Raw genomic sequence first — 22,712 nt, forward strand, 5'->3', positions numbered from 1 at the left:
TTGCGTCAACAAGTAACGATGAATGGTGAAATAGGACAACATTTACAACTGAGCGAAGCTATGATGTTAATAGCTTACGCATTTTGTACTCAGTTTTGACGAACACCAGGTTGTAGAAGCTGCAGACATGACGCTTGTGATTGATGTAACGGAAGTCAAGCTATGCATCCGGTTGTATTTTGTAACCATAGTAAAGTGATGTCAAATTCATACGACATGTACCACCAAAAATTTGACGGGAATTACACACTTAAGCCTAAGGGTTCTGCATGGGAATGGAATTTACACGTGTATCTACATTAGATACTCTGTGCCAAAGTTATCAATCGGTTTTCAATACACACACATTTCTGTTTTATTACATATGGTTTTATACCTCTTTTCCCTGTCGTCATCACACCAGTCATACAAACTGCAGTGACAGATAAAAGGAAGCTAGAGCACATATTTGAATATCACTCTAGCATGCCCTTTGAAGAAAGGTCATCGATTTCCGAAGACTTAATTTCACTGCTTGTTACTTACGTGGAAACGTTACATGAACGGGTAATTTAAACGGTACTCTGCAATGGAAGACCGTTTGACGAAACAATTAATCTTGCATGATTAGTGTTTTAAGTTAATTCAAATGTCAGAAGACGCAACTTCCTTTCTGGCGACATCTCCCTTCACAGAGCGTACTTTAAGATAAAGCAAAAATAATGTTTGTGTCAAATACATAACAAAACTCTGAAAAGTACTCTGTGAAATTTATTGCTCATGTAGAACTGTGGTCTCTTTGCACAGACAACAACAAATTACATGAGTTGCATCATGAAACCTCACGACAGTAAAATGATAAACTGGTCACACACGAATAGTTTTCATTCATACGCCAAAACGTTCACAGTTGCGAGTGTGAGGATTGAGTTGACGTAATTTGTGCTTTTTTGCTATCAGGATGTACCAAATATTCAACTCCATTTGCAGGAAGAGCAGCTGCCAGGCTAAAGCATTTTCCACTTTACATGCAGTGTGTTCACTCCAACTTCTTATTACTGATCGGCCTCAACTACTTTCAAATTTCTTGAGAATGTACATGCTTGTGTGAGTTTCTGAACAATCGTGGGCACAGATGACAAAGCTCCAAATTGTTACATCCTGTATGTAGTCTTTCTACCGCGAAAGAACATGAAACAATGGTCCATATTGATCACAGGCAAGGCTGTTATGCTTTTCCTGGGGAATCTACTAAACCACCGTAAGTTTCTCCTCCAACATGGCCGCTTGTGCCTTCATTTCCTCGCATTTGTCGTCGCTGCAGCCAGTGCCAACGGACAATTCGACGTTCTTGAAAACACCTGGTTGGATGCCGTGCAGCCCCTCGAGGGCGGCCAAGCCCTCGATAGTCGCCAGCGAGTCCAGTCGAGGCTTCACTTTCTTCTCCGGCACCCAGCCTCTCCGTCGCTGGATCAGAGGGATGAGAAGCGTGACGAAGGATGCTACGATATAGATACCACCACCAATGTAGAAGGCAACGTCGAATGATGCAGTCAAGTCGTATGAAGCACCTGGATTTAAAAAAAAAGAAATCACATAGAAATCTTCAAGAATGCAAAGTTTGACTGTTATGCATCTTAATATTGACTGGGACATTTCCCCCTTCTCCTGTTATAATATTTCCTTGCCCGAAGTATGGCCCTTCATTAACTTGCGCATAGAGTTGTTGCGAGCTTGCCTTATGATGATTCACCTTAACCCTAATCAGGCTGGGCTTTTTTGGCTATGCTATATCTGGGGGGGGGGGGGGGGGGGGCCCTTTCAGATCTCGCCTATGGAACGCGTGATCGCGCCGAAAATCGGCACACGCGACGCCCGCGACGTATACTATCAAAATATATGGTTGCTTTCTCTGAAAATTTTTTTTTATATTTCATATTAATTAATTATTGTAATTTATGCATAAAATCAGTTTTGGGCTCTAAATCACTTATTAATGCTCTAATTAAGCTAATTTCTTTTTTAAAATGTTTCTTGTATCATTCTCCTGAGACATTGGATAAAAAAAAAATCTGTATCGTAATTAATTTGTTATGTATTTGATTGTTTTTTGAATTTCTTATGTATTTCTTTGTTTTTCGACCTTTTGTTTTTGTTTATTTTTGGCCAAAATTTGTCACAGACATTTTTCGAAGCTTTATTATGCTAAAATAAATTAATTTCGTCCATTCTAAGTCAAGATATGAATTTTTATGTGAATTAATTGAAAAAACACAATTTGCATTGGATTTGTACACAAAATCACGTTTTGGAGCAATTTTGGGGTTGACAAATTTTTTTCGAACGGGCGTCGTGTCAAAACGGTACACGCGGGCGCAACAATTTTGGTCTCAAAAGTTGCGCGATACTTGAAAGAAAAAAGTCATGAAACATCGCGGCGGGAGCTTATCGCGCTGCGAAGATATTGCGCGAAACGTCGAGGGGGGGGGGCGGATTCCGCCCCCCCCCCCAGCCTGATTAGGGTTAAACCTCCTCTACAGGAAAAGAAATAGAACATTTCTCCAGTTACCGTTTATTCTTGATTCTGATTACAATACATTCATGTTGGCCTTAACAGGCTGATGTCATGGTCGTAATGTGACAATTTTAGACAGGGATTAGTGACCAGTGAGCATGAAGTCTGCATTTTCAGCTGAGATGCATTCTCCAGTCGTGTGAAGAAAAAAAAAATCTAGTGTGAAGGGACAAAAATCACTCCGAACAGGTTAGTACACTGTTCTATGATGTAGTGATAAAGAGATAATTATGTCATACAACCATGCAGTTTGTGACAGATCAAAATGTCAAACCCTCTCCTTTTCAAGCGATAGGCGTATTCGGACAAAAAAATTATAGCCTCAAATAACATAAAGCTGAAGTTAAAAATCACGATGTTTGACACAATGAATATTTTATTGACCAATCAAAGGAATTTCTAATTCGTGTTCATGTTGATAGAGACAACATACTAAAATAAACAGAGCAATGCAAGCTTCCCCAAACTCGGACAAAACAGCACAATTGCCAAATTGTGTCTTACCCACTTTGGACGATTAGAAATGCAAAATAATGTAAGACTGATAATGGAACATAAATCATAAGCGATGCGTACTATGAACACGTACGCGTTTTAGGGGCTAGCAGAGGCAGATCTTTCACTAAAGCATGCAAGCACTATGATATTGATAAGTCCTAAGTGCATCTCTAAGTTTGGTCACTGTTGGAGAAACAGTTGAACAAACGGACCCGTAAATATAATGCCTCCGACATCCACTGGACAGGAGGCACACAAAAGTGTTTTCACAAAAGAGTATCTGAAGATTCACATTTACAACTTCCACCCTCCATGGCGCTCTGATATTCCTTGTCAAGAATATATTTAATAAAAACAAACATCACAGTCCTATCTCAAGTCATGACATACCATGAATGATTTCACAGTTCAGTCATCTCTAACCACGGTTATCTCAGAAAGTGACCCTCATCCGTTTATTACGTAGTTGCCTGTTATTTAAGTTGATAATTTGAAGTGCGGTCATACAAAGCGATAGTCTCAAATCGAAAGTTTACTCGATTCTGGTCGATCGCGAAATTATCGCCTCCAACAGAGGTGGCTAAGCGTTCGTTTTCCACAAGGGTAGTACTCGTCAAGACATAATGAAACTATAGCAAGCACTCACAAAAAAACTATATCAAAACGCCTGTCCATTTGACGTCGAGTCCTTATCTAAACAAGGCAAACACGACGGAGCGAGTGTACCTTGGCACAAGGCAACGATATGCATTTAAAGATAAAAGCAACAATGAAACGGAAAATTCCGTAAACGGTGACTCTAATATATTACTACCGTGACACATTACATCTTTACCTTGAAACAGATGGCAAAAGCACACGTGTCATGAAACGAGGTTGTCGTTTCTAATCTATTTTTTTTTTGTTCTCTCTTTCTCTTTCTTGTGGTATTAGGTGCTCCTTCTAGCTCTATTAATGACTTTGGTATGTGAATGAAGAAATTTCCTTTCATGCCATTCCTCAGGGAACAGAATTAGTTGAAGAGTTACGGGTGTGTTTCTCTCCTATCTTTATAACTACGATTGCACTAAAGCTACAAGTGACACGATTGTATAAGAACTGAGACAATTAAGCAAAAGGTGGCCTCTAGCAGTCATTATGGATTTGCTACAGATCTGTTTTCTCTGCTACGATCGACTAATCGTGTTTATCCACGCATATTGGTAACTGTAATAAAAAAAGCAAATTAAGAGGTGATTTATTCTATATTCTTCTATCATGTCATTTGCTGTATAGCTAGTGTTTCAGTAAACATCACGTGTACAAGCATGTTATCTACGGCCTATAAAGACTGTATTCGTCATTATCATCACTAGTTTAAACAATGTACCCTTCGTGTTGTGTACACATGCAGTTCAAAGTTCATCTTGGGCAAAGACCATGTCTTTTGAAAGATTATAGATCTGGTGATCGGATAACTACTTTGTCACGGCAGTTCTTGCAACACAATACCCGGAAGGCATAAGAGATTAAAATACAGCTTTAGTGTTGTAAGACAGACGGTACTAAATGACAGTCTAATGGGGTATCTTAGATATATATGGGGGAGGGGGGGGGGGGGAGGAGGAGGAGGAGGGTACTCGTTAGAGTGGAGACATCTCATATATACCTCCTCACCCCACCCCACCACCCCCCCCCACACACACACACAAAAGGAGAACGCATGCTTTAGAAATTGAATAACATCAGATCCTCTTTTTTTCTTGCTGACATTTTAGAAACTGAAATCTCCACCACAGTGCACAATAATAAAAAACTTGTTTGACTAGTTATAAGTTTTCATCAAAACTTCGACCCATGGGTCTGGAAATATGAGTTTCGTTTTAAGATCCCCGGGCACTACCACTGTAGCTTACCAGATCCAGTAAGGCAGTCCCCTTAGATGAATACCCTTCTATAGTGCCAGTTAGACCATATCCCCCAACGTCAGAGAGAGAGAGAGAGAGCGAGAGAGAGAGAGAGAGAGAGAGAGAGAGAGGGGGGGGGGGTGGGGGGAGGGGGAGAAAATTCCTGCTTCGTTGAGAATTGAAAGGTTTAACGTGAGCTGCAAACGAAACTTGAACTTGGCACCATCGGATGAAACATTAGGGAAATTATGACTTTGTGGGGTTTCGCTCACTTAAAAAAAAAGAAAAAAGTTTTTGAACAGTCAAAATAAATATGCCAAATAACGTAAGTTGATGTAATCACCTCACAACATGCGATAAAGTTTGTACATAATTCTTGAAATTTCAAGTTTTTCGTTTAAAAATAGGGCAATTATGCCCTGGTCTCAAATCCAAATATATCACACTAATTACTATTTTGAAGTTATTCAGCTATGAATGAAAATACATTTCACATTTTAACAGCAGAGGAATGGAATTTTCGGAATTTTTGTTTTTTTGTGTGTGTTTTTTTTTTACACGAACGATGGATGGAGTATTGTGAGGTATACAATGACGTCATCAGCTCACTCATTTGCACATTCAAATCAACTGTTTGAGAACTATTTTGACCCCCCAAAAAATGAATGTTCAACGCTTTATAACTTACTTTTTTTCTAATCAAGCTTTGATTAACTGTCCATTGTTGTACTCGGAATGATTTGTAGCAGATATAGCATGGCCGAAAAAAGGTCAGCCTCACTGGGGTAACTGCACTTTTATGGACTGCCTCCATCATCATTGTTATGGATTATTGATTAGCCGTATTCTAGTTTGTTCGTTTGGTCTTGAAAAGGTAAAAGGTAAATTCTCTCCCGGATATTAAAGGTTGCATATTCCGTAAAACGCTTTCCAATCTGCCTCGCCAGAAAGTTCGTAACAACATTGACGACACGGAAATCACAAAGTAGTTGCATTGCGGTGATAACATTTTGCCTCGATAACACAGATACCGGAAAGTAAAGGTTGCTGATACTCAGAGAGACTATCAATGAGGTTCGGTGAAACTGTTACAGAACTTCAGTTTGAACGTTTTTATGTGATCACCTTTAACCGTTTCCTGCAGTCACAATAGCACCTGTTGTGGTTTTTTAGAGACGGGATGCAATGCGATATTTAGTAGAACGCAAAATTCGACTATTTCATCACCATCCCATTATTTTTTGCCATTATTTCCCCTCACTGCGGTCGATGACTGCGCCATTTTATCTTCGCACAGAAAAAGCAGTTGGCAATAAACCAAGCTCGCCCTCGTGATAAATCAACACGGCGGAGGTGTGTAAGATAACCCGGGAGGTGTGTCACCCCAATATAAGATTACGGTAGCGAATCAAACAACCCATCCCACAATGGCTCTTTATTGTTGTTTTTTTTTTTCCCCTTTACTTTTCATGTTAATAGATATACCGAGTATATAGCCATTGTCAAAGAAGAACAATTGTGACCCTCGATCTCAAGCCACTTCCTACACATTCTCTGTTCGAGAGAACGAGAGAGAGAAAAATGTGATCAGCCATGTGATAGCCACTGCAGTAATACCACACGCGCTAGTCCAGATTATGTTTAACTTCATAATACCCCATGTGATATGCCACAGGAGGCAACAAAAACTAAAACAACCGACTTTTTACTCTCAATATATTAAGTCGGTTTCCATATTATATCATTATATATCTTGATACATCATATCAAGATATAGGCCTAAATATACCTTGTACGTTTATCTGTTCCTACTTGGAGGGTATACTTGTGAAAAATAGCAATAACGTGAGTCACGCAAGTGAAATACCAGTTCAATCCAGAAAGCATGCTCATCCTCCATTACAAACCCAGTTGCAACAGACCAAACAGTGATTGCTACTTATACAATGACACAGCGATGTCCTCTTCGCCATGTGTAGGATGGTTAGTGACTAGCTACGATTAAAGATGTGAACGAAGGAATCGCCCATAAACTCATGGTATGTCATGAAGTACTATAAGAACGATGGGTTTTCTTAATCCTTATCCCAGTTCAAGCCAATATCCTTAAAGCGATGTATACACACCTGCTATAGAGGGTCCGAATGTGATGCCGATTCCAGCCGACAGGAGGGTTAGCGTCCAAGCTTCTGCCAGCAGTTTGTGCCCGAATAAGTCCATTGAAACTTTGAGGAGCATGCTATTCACCACACCCGTCAAGATGCCAACAACTAGTAAGAAAATGGCATTGTCAAAGATAAATCGTCGTTAAGTAGTGTCAGTATCGAATAATGACAAAACGAGAATTTCTCTCTCGAAAAAAAAAAAAGAAAAGAAAAAGGAAGAGAGAGATCACGGCAAAAATTAAGCATTCAAGAAAATCTTTGGGTCAAGAGCATGATATTTTACAAATCGGGGTCTACTGCAGACCGTTACAGAAACTAAAGACTTTCTTCAATAATATTATCATTAAGATTAATTAAAAAGTTGGGCTTTTAAAATAGTGAATGCATTTTGTTGTGTAAAGCCTCATGAAAGTCGGACCATATAGCTGATCAGGGTATTCCAACCTGTCAGCAGAATAATATGAGATAGTAACTTACTAAACTGAAAGTAAAATATTATGCCGAGGAAAGTGATTGATAATCATTATTAAGTATAATGATAATCCTCTAATCTAAGAGGATTATCATTATACCTTCTTGATGATCAACCGCTTGAATGAAAGGAATTTTATCACTTATTACACAAATTGCTAATATTCGCAATTGCTGTTACTCATTTTCTTGTCCAATTTTGTCACAAAGTATGATATACACTACGAAGACATATATATTTTTTTATTCAAATGAAGTAACAATGATTTGTCTGATTTCCCCTTGTGTTTCTCGGTGAAGGGTCGCGATTAAAAAGAAGAGTAGAGGGTTGCACTCACCAATAGCGTAACCATAGAGACCCTGTATTTTGGTGATAACCAGAAGGCAGAGGGTGACCCCGCCCATGATCAGGTTTGAGATGGGGTACACGTACACGGTGTGAAAGGGAATGTAGTCTCCAAATATCGCCGATCCGCCACGACCGATCATATCGCAGACGCCAAAGACCATCAACACGTGGACACCTTTTGACGACGGAATGCCTATTGTTTCCATGTATTTTATCTGAAACAAGATGATCGAAGAAAAAAAAACGAAGGTTGAACACTGCCATTGGCAAAGATCAAGCAGTCCCTTGCATTATATGGGAGCTCTGAAGCTACAGACTTTCACTGGGAAAAGTTCGTTCGACTGATACGTTCAGTTAAACCACTCCAACAAACCACACAAAAGTAAATTACCAACAAAAAAGTAAAATACAAACAAGATTATGCTTCCCTCATGTGTTTTCAAAGGACGGAGGATTTTTACTGCATTAGAGAATGTATTATTCTTAGTACTTTTGAATTGTAAATGTGCTCACGTAAGGAGCAATTATATCTTGTCAGAGTTTCAGTGTCAAAAGGGCATGGATCTTGCATGCACATTTATAGCTCAGCAGTTTTCGTCCACTCTTTCCTTTCATTACAATAGACCTCTGTTTGCAATAATAGTGAATGTGTATGCAGCATTTCCGTTCTCGAGAGCCTGGCACATGAATAACTAGAAATGTCGCTACAGCGACTGGTTATACCCCCGCCAAACAACATTTCATAAGCTTTGGTCAAAACAACATTTCATAAGCTTTGGTCAAAAAACTGAGGAAGTAGTTAAATCCGCAAGATCTTTCCTTGATCTTCTGCCATTAATATGCCGTTACCATGGCAACGTACTTTCGGGTACTGTCGAAAAATGCGTCTTGCACATCTACAACCAAAGGCACACATCTGTACCAAGTTTCATGGAAATTGGGCAAAAACTGAGGAAGTAGTTTGCAACACAAAATTTTCCATCATTTTGGCTCATAATATGTGAGCTGTTACCATGGCAACATACTTTTTGTCACTGTCAAGAAATGTGTCATGCTGACCTATATCCTAAGACAAACATTCAATATGAATTCCATGAGAATTGGAAGAACACTGATGAAGCAGTTTTGCCATGAAGCATTTTGCCCTATATTTTACCAATAACATGCCGTTACCATGGCAACGCACTTTTTGCCACTGTGGAAATATGTGTCTTGCACATTAACATATTCAGATGAACATCTGTACCTAATTTCATAAAAATTGATCAAAAACTGTGGGAGGAGTTCGCGACGCAAGATTTTTACCCATTTTTGCCCATAATATGCCGTTACCATGGCAACATACTTTTGGGTACTGTCAAAAAATACGTCTTGCACATCTACAACCCAAGGCACACATCTGTGCCAAGTTTTATGGGAATCGGTTGAAAACTGAGGAAGTAGTTCGCGACGCAAGATTTGCAACGGACCGACCGCCCGACCGACCGTCCGCTGATTCCTATATACCCCCTTCAAACTTCGTTTGGCGGGGGTATAACAAAAGGTGAATTCAGGAAGTCCAAGGAAGAAGGCATGTATTCACTCACGAAGTTAACAAACGGGAATATCAGCGACATGTTCATGAGAACATTGGCTATGCACCACAGCACAATACCCGGCGCCCTGAAGGTAACGAGGAAAGCCTTGATGTACTGCTTGGTGGTATGCTTGGGTGTGTTGTCCGGGATCGGGATCCTGCGCGACCTCGTACTGTCCCTCCTCGACCACACGCTGTCCCGCCTGCTGATGAAGCTGACGATACTGTCCCGGCGAGACGTCAAGCTGCTACTCCTGCGACCTTTGCTGTCGCGCCGCACCCCTGAACTGTTGTCCGACCTTGTTGCTGTGCTGCTCCGCCGCAGTTTATTGTTGCTGTCCCGACGACCCTTGCTAGTCGTGCTGTCCTTCCTGGAGCCAACGCTACCCTGCCGGGACTCGCTGCCGGTTCCTGAAGGCGCGCTGTTGTCTTTCGGCGCTGCGGGGTCACAGTCTGACGGGGCGGCATTTTGCGTGCACATTGTTGACTTTAATGTAGCACTTTCTTTGCTTTCACTCGTGGCATTATGACAATTTTGATTGACATTTTCAGTACTAAGAGCTGATTCCTTTATAGTTTCAAGCTGCGCGCCTAGCATAGAGTCGACAACTTTGTTGTCACCGGCGACCTTGGTGTACCCGTTTTTGCTGAAGACTGCATCATCTTTGGCGGTGCCTTCCCCCTCCTCACCATCACAATAGTCATCGAGGGCCTGTTTCTCCTCCTCGTCCTCCTCGTCTGGGATTGGAACTTCGATGTAATCAATTTTCTTCCTGAACGATGCTGCACAAACCAGCCCCACGACGAAGAGGGAGCAGCCAAGAATGATGAACGTCTTCCTCCAACCAAATCTTTCACACAGGATTTCGATGGCTGGGTTCAATGACAGTGAGCCTGCAGGAAATGAGGAAAACAGAAAGAATTGTATGTGAAATGTTTATTCCATCGTAAATGGACGGATTATGTTTCGATCAATGACACACTTTTGTTGTACACAGATTCATAATTTGGCCTCGTCACCAATAATGCCCTCTGTTCATGTTGTTGATTAGCTTTATTTCAAAATCCATTACTTCATGTACGAGTGTTCATCCTCCAGCCGGAAATGTGAATACGACTGTGCTGCGCTGATTGACACATATAGCACATCAATAAAGAATTCTGGACGGTATGTATTTGACGGGAAGAAGGCATTTTCGCGTCCATGGCCCGAAGGGACCACGTGCTACTGTTCAGAAAAAACAACTTCCCTCTGTTCTGTATGCAACCACACACAATACCATTACAATGTAGGTCTACTTCTATACTCTTATCTGCTTCTGGGCTTAACTGGGACACAATTTGAATAATCTTCATATCTTTCACCAGTGGAGATGTGGAGATTGATAAAGTTTTTTTTTTTTGCATATTTTTTCCTTTCTATAATGAGATGTTGATATCAGCATAAGTGTTATTTTTAAAGAGATATACGTTCAAGATGACGTCTGTCTTGAATGAGAACTTCCTATACTGCGCCACCAACGTTTCTATCATACACTTAGATAAGCTGCGTTATAGGCTCTTACTGAGACGCAGGTGTTTGTAATTCTGGACGTGGCGATAATGTAAACCAATGATTCTTCTCTTCATAATTATTACCAAACGCATTTTTTCTATTGATTGCTTGGATATAAATATTCCGTCTCTATTTTTGTAAAGAGGTATAGGCAGTAATTTGAGATTGGGATGATCGTTAAAACTGCTCACCGACGCTCCAGCCCAGTGTGGCGAAGCACGATGCTCTCGCGCTGTTCTTCCGCGGGAAGTAGGTGCCGACCAGGTTCAGCGAGGTATTGTCAATGAAGTTCGAGCCGATCCCGAAGAGGAGACTGTAGGTGGCGAACAGGTAGTACGGGTGTGGGACAGCGGCAGAGAGTAGGAGCCCGGCACTGCAGCAGATGACGCCCACGACGGCGACCTTACGGTGCCCAAAGCGTTTGAAGAGTCCGGTGGAAATGGGAGAGGCGGCAAACATGATCCCAAACGCGACAGACCCGATCCAACCTGAGAAAACACAGAACAAAACGGGTATTAATAATGTAGGCCCTATATACACGCAGGCAGTTTCATATCGAACACGACACATCGACTTTTATTCAAAAAAAAAAAATGCCATGCTTTGCGACTGTTTCTGATTTGCAGTACATTACTGATTATGCCATAACCATCATGAGTATAAGCATCATTTACTTAGTGCACAAGAGATTTTCAACAAGAGCAGTTATAATTAAACGCCTTGCTACGTCAGGCAAAATTATTGCGCGGAGTCATAAAGTATTTGGATAGCTTTCATACCGGGTTGCGGAGGAAGAGGAGCAAGTCAAGATTGCCGTCTTGGTCATGTGACTAAGCTGTACCTTGATCTGTATTCCTCATGTCTTATATTATTTTTGATTGATTATGTTTAAGGATGCAGGGCTAAACAGGAGGACATAAAAGAAATAATATAAATATCTCAGAAAGAAGCTTAATTACGGCAGATACATGCTTTTCCACGAAACCGTATAGTTACTTGATATCATTTTATTAAATTTGATATTGGAAAGTCTTCCACGATAAAAACGGAAAAGAAGTATATCTTATGAGATATGCGTATATAGACACCATCAAAACATTCTGAAATTCATGCGAGTGTGGTATCGGCAAGTTCTCTATTATATAGCATTGTGCACTGTTCTTCCTATAATAACGTTGTGTCTAACTTTATAAGTCAAAATTCAATTTTACGAGTTATTTCCGTAAATTCATTTGGTTTGAGAATGAGAGGAGATGGTATAACTCAATTTTTATTTCTGCAAATTCTTGAAGTTTTTGGAGCAGCATTTGACACAGCATTTCTTTCCCGTTTATTTTTACTGTCCAAGTACTGGTTAAAACATGTATCTACTGCTTCACTTTTAAGGAGAGAAAGATGTGAATAGGTTCATGCACGACGGATTACATGTGCCGTTATCACGACAGTCGCCAAAAGCAGATTGATAGCAAAACTAACTCCAAGAAAACAAAAATAGATATAGGCCTTACGTAATATCATTGATATAGCAACGCTTTTCGGGAACTAAAATGTCTATCATGATAAATGCTTGAAAAGAGAGATAATTAATGGAGAAATATGCATATTACGTACACGCATTTCCGTTAGATAAAACAGATGGAGAAGTGTGAACGATGTGCATGTACATGTTGGAGTGTGGGTATAGGATCATATTTAGCAAGAGACAGGCAGTCTATGTACTATAATAGCCTACAGCAACATCCTGATTGTGTGGGTGAACCAATACAGCAAGATGAGAGACATATATACTGCATTAAGTTATGATTTGACATCTTAGAATACCCTTCATTTTCAAACGTAATTCTGCTTAAACAGTAATCACCATTTAATGCATTTCGTTCACTAACATTTCATAATACTGGAGCTCAACAATTCCAAGCAATATAAAACTTGAAGGGCAAAAGATTCGTTCCTGCTCCAGTGGAAAGCACCCATCGCTGAGCCGGAAAACAAATACTATAGTACGTCTCGAAATCAAAAATAGCAACTGAGACAGAGAATCAAGATTTTAGGTGTAGATATCGCCGGTCGGTGACGATAATGAAACTTTACATGGAATGGAGACCTTAAAATAACGGAGGCTGAACATTGCGATTGACCACGTCTACCAAGGGCAGAAAACATAAGAATATGCGTTGATTTTTCACGCTGCTTACAATTTTCGTTTCTATGTTTCTAGCCAACTGAACAACGATTTATCGAGTGTCGTGATATAGAGAATGGAAACAAAACAGTACTGCTGCATCATCATGGTACTGACTGAAAAGAGGTATCCTAAAAAAAAAGAAACAAAACAAAACCCTCATAACACCCCCTCCCCCCGTTATCGACATAGTCGTCCAATATACTGTAGTGATCTTTAACTAAAACCGCTAGGCAAAGCCAAACCAGTAATGAAATCTTTTTATTCTAACGGTATCGGGTGTCTCATTATACTGTAAAAAAAATACAGGCATTACGAATTTAAGCGGGTATACACAAGATTTACTTTCATTGCTGGACATAACGAAATGCGACTGGAAACAAACTACGTTCTGCTTCCTATGAACACTAGACAATAGCTGTCTGAAAGTCACCTTCACAACGAACTAGAGCGCACACTGAGACCACCGAGTACGTCTAATCTTGCAGTAAGGCGCTTTCTTTATCTCAACCGGTTCTGTCTGCTATGCGTTCTTTGACGAAGAATTACTAAAAAAAAAGGGAAAAAAAGAATACGATTTCATGGGGACAACGTGTATTTGTATAACTCTTTAATGGCTGTCCTGAAGGATAAAGACATTTTGAAGAAATACGACGAAAAGTCTAATTTAGTAATGCTATACACTCTACCAAGAAAGCAGAACTCGCCACTTATTTTCGTTCGATATAAATTATCTTGATTCTTTTTTATCTTTGAGAGGTTGCTTTGGGGTCCTGCGTCTGTGATCCATCGTAAGACAGTCCCACCTTATAAAATGTAAAATTACTTTGTTTAACCATGGACCCTAAATCATTATGGTTTAACCAAAGTCACATGATGTCTCCCTGTATGATATGGGTCAGTCATGCTGGGCTGTTTCTATAAAAGGATGAAAATGACAAGTTACAAGGACACCACTGACACTGTCACGAATAACTTACATTTTACATTGCAGAGTATCAGACTCCTCCTACTCCCCCCCCCCCCCCAAAAAAAGAAAAAGTTGTAAACTTACTCAGATTTGGTCCTGAGGTCCTGCCAGAAGGGCCCCTGCCCCCTCTCCCTCCCATTCTATCTTCTGCCTGTCTATGCCTATACGTACAAGACCAGGAGGTGGAAAGAGGCTGATGCCTTATAAATGCTAAATTGGACCACCCTGTCACACTCACTCGTTAAAGTGCTCAGTCGGAGCATTACACTGGAATGTAAGTTATATCTGTAAAGTTTGGCAAAAATAATATGATGATGTATCTTATGGCAGGAACCAGCTTCCCATTTGCCGAGTGCCAAGTGCGAAGTTGAGTCATCACTTCAACTATCATGAACAACAGAAACTATATCGACACATGCGATAAAAAATGGTAGTAATATTATATCTAGATCTGGAGAATAAGGTTTAGAAAATTAACAACCTTTTGTCTTCTGGATTCTATTGAATGGGAGCCACTTGAACAATATCAAAAACTTTGCCCCCCTGTAGCCTGTATGCCCTACAGAATGACTGATGCCAAGCAAGTTTCGTTTTGGGAAAAAAAATGCGTTAACGCGCAATTCCGCATCATGCACTATTCTAATGTTGGCTTTATTGATAGGTGATGATAACATTAACACGATAGTAATGTTTTTACCAAATTCGGACCAATTCAACATACATCCACGTTTCATAGGGTTATAATATGAGACAATAATGGGGGAGGGGGCACTAGCTATACCGATCAAAACTATATGAAGTTTAGAAGAGTTTGTGAAGTACTCGCTATGCTGATTAAAAAGTATGAAGTTTAGAAGAGTTTGTGTAAAACCAATGGGAGAGTTTTCATGAGATTGTGAGTTCTGACTTCATCAGCTCACCTAATTAGCACAGGCACTGGGGACTAGTTACAACTGACTGTCTCACGAAAGCATTTTAGGCCCTTTCGATTAAATCCCTACCACTCTCTTCATCTGACTGACTCTATCCTTTCTATCAAAGCCAAATTGACCATTGTTTGGAATCGCATTTAAAAGAAGAATAACACGATGCGGATGACTGACAATGCACGGGGCACGGACGGGCGACGAACGACGCAGGACGGACGACTGAGCGATGGTTGAAATAGCTCGGCTGGAGTCGTTTTGGTAAGGTGAGGTACTTGGAAGTCTTTTGTTTGGCAAGGGATTATTTCCTGACTCCCTCACACAACACTCTCATCAAGAGGTCGCGCTATAAAAACAAGAAAAGCGAGTTTAACATAGGAGCGGGAGGCCTATACGAAACTATAAATAGACACAAATTAATAACCTGTGTTTAAAATTCACACAACTAATACTATATCATTCTCTCAAACTCTCTCCAGCACAGAAAAAAGGGAAACAAGCAAACAAATAAAATACATAATCAGATAATATCAATTCTGTTTTTGCAAATATGCCGCTTTCTTTAGGAAAGCTGTCACAAGTGCAGAAACATATACGGAAATTTGAAACTCGCCAATGCGCTAAGAAGCATAATAATGTAGGCTATTATATTACGGGGGAGTTTTTGACGAGTCGCTTTCTCGCCTTGTCGTCCTGACCAAGGCATGAAGGTGAGATTCAAAGGGGAAATCCTGTCAAAATATAAGTTGTAAATTCCTTATTTGTTATCCGATTTCGATCAAAATGACACCGTTGATCTCGTAATAGTTTAAATAGTAAGTGGTCTCCTCCACCTTCTCGCCCATAACAAGGCACACATGTGCTTTCCTAGCAGAAGCTTTCTTGCTATCCTCATCGTCCTAACAAAATGTCAATATTAATCGGTTTCCGAAGGATGCTTTAAAGCCCTTTCTCCATAACATAATAGATAACATGAAAGGCCCGATTTAACAAGTCACTGTCTCGCCTTCTCCTCCAAGGCGAGCGCCTGGATAAGCGGCTTGTGGTAAAGTTGCCTTCTCGCCCTTCCTTTATCCTTGCGAAGGACTGGTGACTACGTGAGCTTGAACAAGTCACCATGGCGCCGTGAGAAGTCGGCGCCTTGTCCGACGTGATCATGCACATTCTCACCCCATGTACAGGCTTCAGTATAAAAGCGATCCTACGTATAGACAATAGATCACTTCTGCTTCTCAATCTTTTCTTAACCCGAGACAAGCTTCAGCTCCTTTATATATTTTTTTTTCCGAATCCAATTAGATCGAATAGAAATGTTTTGTTATTCATTTTTTGGCCGACGTCGCGGCCCACCGGTTGAGAAGCGCGGCGCGGGATAACACGACAGGCTCTACAGCATCAAGTTTGTCCGTTTGAAAACTTGGCAAGTTTTGGTGCGACCGGGAATACGGGTCTGAATCCTATTATGCGTTCTCACGATGTCATGCAGGTGGTGATCATTACCTGTAGGCCTACATTGTAAATGATCAACACCCTCATTCACCAAAACAAACCAGAGAAGTGATGTGCGCGGTATAGCCCCTTGTTCCGGTTTACCTTCTGTATGGTATTCATTCATGTGTCTTTTGATATCGTGAACACTAAGGCTTTAGTGGCAACTGTTATCAGGCCCTTATTATTCTCCGCCAACGATATGTATTATGCCATGTGAGCATGTGAATGTGGATGATAAAAAAAAACTTCAAATTCAAATTCAACTTCAACTTCAACTTGTCACCAAAAACACCAGTCCTTTTTATACCTCTCTATCTTCCGGCAATATTATGTTCTTTCAAACTCTTTGTGATTGCTCATTACAGCGTCCACAACATCACAACTTCTTTTCAATATAGTAAGAACCCATTTCCCTGCATTCAACTTGGTTCCACTTCCAGTACCAGAATGTCGTTGATGTGTGCTCTGATTCTGAGTTATACAGTGCCATCGAAGATCCAGGTTAGCAAAGCTAAAAGGTGTAACTGTACTATTCGTCGCCTTGCCTTTGTTTTTAAGCAGCTTCCTCTCTTATTGGGCTACCTCTTCACAGAGGTTAATCTCAGTACATTGTTCGTTTTATGCGAAGGCAATCTGTTATCTTCTAGCGGGGAAGTGAAGAACAATCGGGGCGCACATTCTAGGGCGTCCGACAGAAAATCACTTTCAGCTGTTGGTCCTTTATTATATAACAGAGAATCTGGAACAAACACTCCACGCACTAGAACAATTATCCAAGAAAGATGACGTTGCGGAAGAGAAAAGAGGAATGCACACGAAAGATCTCGAGCGAATTACAGTAGCGAATTCTTGTAATCTCCTTTCCATATGATACCCATATACTGACATACACACATACTCCCATGAACATACAAATGACACAAACAATTATATATAAGTAGGCCTATTTATACGGACATACAAACAACCAGATGGTATAATGTCTGTGAAGCGGGACCATTCGCGAAATTTTGGTGAAAGTTGCTAAATAGGTATAAACAACCCTAAAACCATTATCTCAAACATCGTTAGATATTGCTGAAAGGTGTGCTGGGCGCGGTTTCTCTTCAAACTTTGCGTGAAGTTTACACATGTACTACAACAAACACGCCCATTGACGAAAATGAATTCGTGTCAATGTCACGTGACAGAGTTGTATACACCATTAGGGAAACTTTCCCCTGCCTCCCGTTTCAACGATTGGCGACAGCGGCCAAATCCGAAGGCACGGAACTGAAAGCGAAACATGACTGTGCTCACGAAAGATTCACCCTTAGATGTAATAACTACAACAAACAGGGGGAAAGTCGTTATTAATAATTGCTACTACACTTGCAAACAAAAAGGTGAGAATCCTTATCAAAAAAAGTACAACTAATATTAAGAAAAAGGTGCAGCGATATCACCACCTTAAACAGATATTGTATTGGTCTTTATTCAAGAAAAAAAAGTGAGATCCGATTTTGTTCTTTTTGCTAAAGATGCTATTAGTTTTGTAACGATTCAATATTACATGCCTTCATGAATTTGCAAAAATACGGTAACGTTCATAACATTCTTTACAGCTATGTACAGAGAAAGGTGAATTTTCATTAATGGTTTCATATTTAGCATACTACGCATGTATTAACATCTCAAAGCACACACACACAAAATCAATGTTGGAGTCACATCCTATACTGATCTCGTGGAAGTCATATTAAATGAAATAGATTTCACGCTGAAAATCAAAACGACAATCGGTATTAGTTTTAGGGTAAGAAAAGATACATTGATGCTACCCAAATTCACATCGGCGTTTTGTCAACATGATGTTGGAACCGCGCCGAAAATTACTGAGTAAGAAACTCCAAGTGGTTATAGATAATTCCGTTTTATCAAAGTTGTTTCCATCGTGTTCGCACTCAAGTTTTCAACACCACCCTGAAATAGATGATTGTTGTAACAACCCGAATATCTATACTTCTTCTTATTTTATCAACAATACTTCATTGTTGAAATCTAACACTATTGATACTCAGTTTAAAGTTTAGCCAGTCAGGATTACCTTTGAACGATAAAGGAAGATTGCGCCTATCAATCTGGTTTCGCTGCCTAATGAACACACCATGGGCACACAACTTTTCTTCACATGACTTGATAGGGAGCTTAGGGCCTATATACAACACTGGTTGTGGCTCTATACCTGTTTGCTGATACGTATAGTATACACTGTACTTACTGATATTTCCATTCCACTCAAAGCATAAAAAAGAATATCGTCACAATATTCGATAACAGTATGTATAAGTGGCAGTACTTGAGATTGTCCCATTTACGTGAGATTAGCGCAATGGATAAATAAAATGACTTGACATTTCAAGTAGGCCTACATCACAGAAGTTTAATGACGCTCTTTCTACACCTTTGACACTCTCGTACACAGGACACACATTTCCCCCAAGGCTGTTATATGCCAATATTCAATATTGTTATCAACTGCGATTCGGTATTGAGGTTGGAGTTGATAACAAAGGACGTGATCATTGATCCCCTTACATTTTACCGTGTGGTTCCAGCAATGTAAAGTGTGACATCACGTAGACAATGACTAACTCTTGTTTATTGTAATAGACGGCAGCAACTTATCGGGTGACGAAAATGTAAAAAGAAAAGAAAAGAAAAGAAAAAAAAAGGGCAATTTGTCAGCGATATCATAAATGCTTATACATACAACTTCACAATTAATTTCACATGTGTAGGCCACCCTCATACACATTCACGTCCACACTTTTGCAATTCTAATGTGCCTCTGGCACAGACAACTCAAGAAAACCAAAAACACTTTTGTTTTCACTTTCATTTCCCCTTATTGAAGTAAAGTGTTCGGTCACGGGTATATTGTTTCATCGTGAGAGGAATGACGCTATCAGCGATACTGATAGTTCAGTTGCAATATAGAAAAAAAAATACAGTCCAGCTGTACAGAAAAATAACTTTATCACGATCCCCTTAGTACACATTACTGCTGATAAGAGTAAACTGCAATACCTTTGACTGGTTTGTGTTTGAAATCTTTAGCTGGGTGGTTATGTTAACGCTAATCAATGGCATCTTGTACAATCACTCCCTATTGCAAGCGTAATGTAAACATCGCGTATTAAAGCTCAGTGTGTAGTTTACATAATATATTTTAATCACACATTAAAGGGAAGATAAACCCCAAGAACAATGTGGATTGAGTGAAAGCAGCAACATTATTAGAACACATCAGTGAAAGTTTGAAGAAAATCGGACAATCGATGCAAAAGTTATGAATTTTTAAAGTTTTGATGTTGGAACCGCTGGATGAGGAGACTACTGGAGGTTATGACGTATGAGTGGACAACAATACAAAGAAAATATAAAGAAAATACTACAAAAATCCATTTTTCATGAAAATTACAAATTCCATCAACTTGATATTGACATATGTTAAGGGTAGCAATTATTCCCCCTGCTTTCTGAAAGCGGTTGGTCCACTGCTCTTTCATAATTCTAGAAAAGTGAATTTTTGTTGAATTTCCTTTATATTTTCTTTGTATTGTTGTCCACTCATACGTCATATCCTCTAGTAGTCTCCTCATCCAGCGGTTCCAACACCAAAACTTTAAAAATTCATAACTTTTGCATCGATTGTCCGATTTTCCTCAAACTTTCACTGATGTGTTCTACTAATGTTGCTGCTTTCACTCAATCCACATTGCTCTTTGGGTTTACCTTCCCTTTAACTAACAAAAAAAAAAAACCAAACAAACACTGAAACCTTATCATTTTATCTACTCCTCGAATACTCAACAATCACGAGTCGATCTTCCAGTACAAGAAGTGACGTTTTCCGTCACTTTACATGTGTAGCAGGTACGTATTATACCAAGGAGATATCACTACTTAATTATAAACGCTCATGCATAAATACACGCCCAACAAGCGAGAATAGGCCTACGCACCTCCCCCCCCCCCCCACACACACACACACACAAACACACTACCCCTCTCTTCCAACTTCATTAAAGATTCGCCCCGCTCATCTTTCCTACAATCCTGTAACAATAGAGTATTTGCAGTTTCCCGACCACGTAACGGGCCAAAGTCAATGCAGGAAGCCATCGGTGAATGAGGAAGGTATAATCTTTAGAATGAAAGGAAAAGCGCTTTTCACCATTGTCAAAAGGACAATAGGGCGTTCCACCATTCACAGGAATTTGAATAGAAAGAGGTCAAGTTACAGCGGTGACGCTCCACGTAAACATTACATATTGATGAAGTCGATTGCAAGAAATGGAAGAAATCCGTTACCTCGTCGTCGATATAGTTAACATAGATTCCCTTCCTATAATGCATATCAATTTTTTAATCTTCAAAATGTTGAAATACTTTTCTATGTCCGATTTTGATAAACCTAGGCCGTTTCGTTTGTGACTCTCTAATGAATCTTAACTTAAATAGGCCGCTTTAACTATAATATTAAGGTCAGTTGCCAGTATCTATAGAATCTGTATAATATCTGCTATTAACACAGCAACAATAGGATATGTCAGTTATCGTAAGTTAGTTAGTTAGTTAGTTAGTTAGTGAGTGAGTGAGTTAGTTAGTTAGTTATTTAGTTAGTTAGTGAATTAGTTAGTTAGTTAGTGAATTAGTTAGTTAATTAGTTAGTTAGTTTGGGTTTTTTGTGTTTTTTTTTTTCAAAGACCCGCTTGGTCCATGAGAGCCTCAACTCTATTTACAGGGCCTTTTCCTCCCAAACGCTTCAAAACCCAAATGAAAAGACTTGGCTGTCAGCAATTTGCGCTGCTAATTAACCAAAAATGTTGGTGTTTTTTTTTTCCCATCCTAACTTATGGAAGAGCGCGTGCTTCGTTAAACGAAATGCAAACAACACTGAAAACAAGCAACAAAACAGTGAATCTTTTCCCCGGTAAAAATGAAGAAAATTAATCATGTAGGCCTACGTATAGATTACATCCTGGAAAATAATGCGACAATGTATGTCATCGATCGTTACTGCTGCTGATATAGATAAGAACACTCGAAATTGAAGTCTTTAGAGAGTGTACCACTGAATATTGTGACAGAAATGACTCAAAAAAGAAAAGAAAAGAAAACCTACTGAGTTCCACACTATTCTAACCTGTGAGAGTCAGATTCGAAGTGAAATATTGATTAAAGGGGCCTACCTAGTATCCATGGTCGCGTAACTCGCGTTGACTTTAAGAATAGGAAAAAAACGTCAGACGAACATACAGTGGTAGCAATGAATAAGATCGGACTTGAAAGAAGAAACAGGCACTGAAATTTGAATTTGCCAGATGATTTCACCGAAAGTGATATCGTCGCGACCACACATCCGTTACGCAATTTTCTTTTATTGCTTTGTGCGCAAAAAAAAAAACAATTCATGAAAATTAAGAGTCGATTTATTTGGTAGACTGTAATTATAATCCACTCCCCTTTAGAGTGCCATTGTCATGTACCCGCAGCTAAACGGACGTTTGGTGAGAAAACATTTTGATTTCTTTTCATTCTGTTCGATTTCATGTCAAAAAATGAAAAAGAAGTGAACGAAGACTTGTGCTAAGATCAACAGGAGTCCTATGAGCTAAACTATGACGTCATCACTATTCACGTTCCATTTTAAGCGTGTGGTTTTCACCAAAACACTGTTTCGTGGAAACATCAGAAACTTTCTTTTTCTTTTTAACTTCAGGGCCCTGTCGCAAATGAAATCAAACATAAGCCAGAAAATGGAACATAAGTCTGGCATCAGCCAATCACTCTTGAGTAATCAGAGACTTAAGTTTGATTTTCTGACTTTTGTTTGATCTCAATTTTTAGGTAACAGGGCCCAAATCCGAGCCTGCTGAAACTTTGCCATTCTGTTCTGTTTGTTTGATCTAATTTACTTGGAGGAAGCAAACCTGAAAATGATTTAGATTAGCCATGCATCGCAATATCTATTGCAAATGATAGGATTAGGAACGCCTTGGCGGGTGATGAAAAAGCTGATGATACTGTGTGATGTCCATGCA

At 39.7% G+C, this 22,712-nt stretch overlaps 1 protein-coding gene across 1 annotated transcript in view; it reads right to left on the reverse strand.

The window, feature by feature from the left end:
• The window catches only part of LOC139730649 (uncharacterized), a 28,323-nt gene continuing 5,611 nt past the window's right edge, over positions 1 to 22,712 (reverse strand). The window contains exons 2-6 of the mRNA XM_071641508.1: positions 11,246 to 11,542; positions 9,510 to 10,393; positions 7,913 to 8,138; positions 7,065 to 7,208; positions 1 to 1,550 (exon numbers count right to left, since the gene is read on the reverse strand). Of these exons, the coding sequence (XP_071497609.1) occupies positions 1,231 to 1,550; positions 7,065 to 7,208; positions 7,913 to 8,138; positions 9,510 to 10,393; positions 11,246 to 11,542 (1,871 nt within the window). The 3' untranslated portion in view covers positions 1 to 1,230. The remainder of the gene's footprint in view (positions 1,551 to 7,064; positions 7,209 to 7,912; positions 8,139 to 9,509; positions 10,394 to 11,245; positions 11,543 to 22,712) is intronic.

The sequence above is a fragment of the Diadema antillarum genome, unplaced genomic scaffold (assembly GCF_040938485.1).
Source record: "Diadema antillarum isolate AM-2024a unplaced genomic scaffold, OU_Dant_1.0 seq00000326_RagTag, whole genome shotgun sequence".
Taxonomy (NCBI): Eukaryota; Metazoa; Echinodermata; class Echinoidea; order Diadematoida; family Diadematidae; genus Diadema; species Diadema antillarum.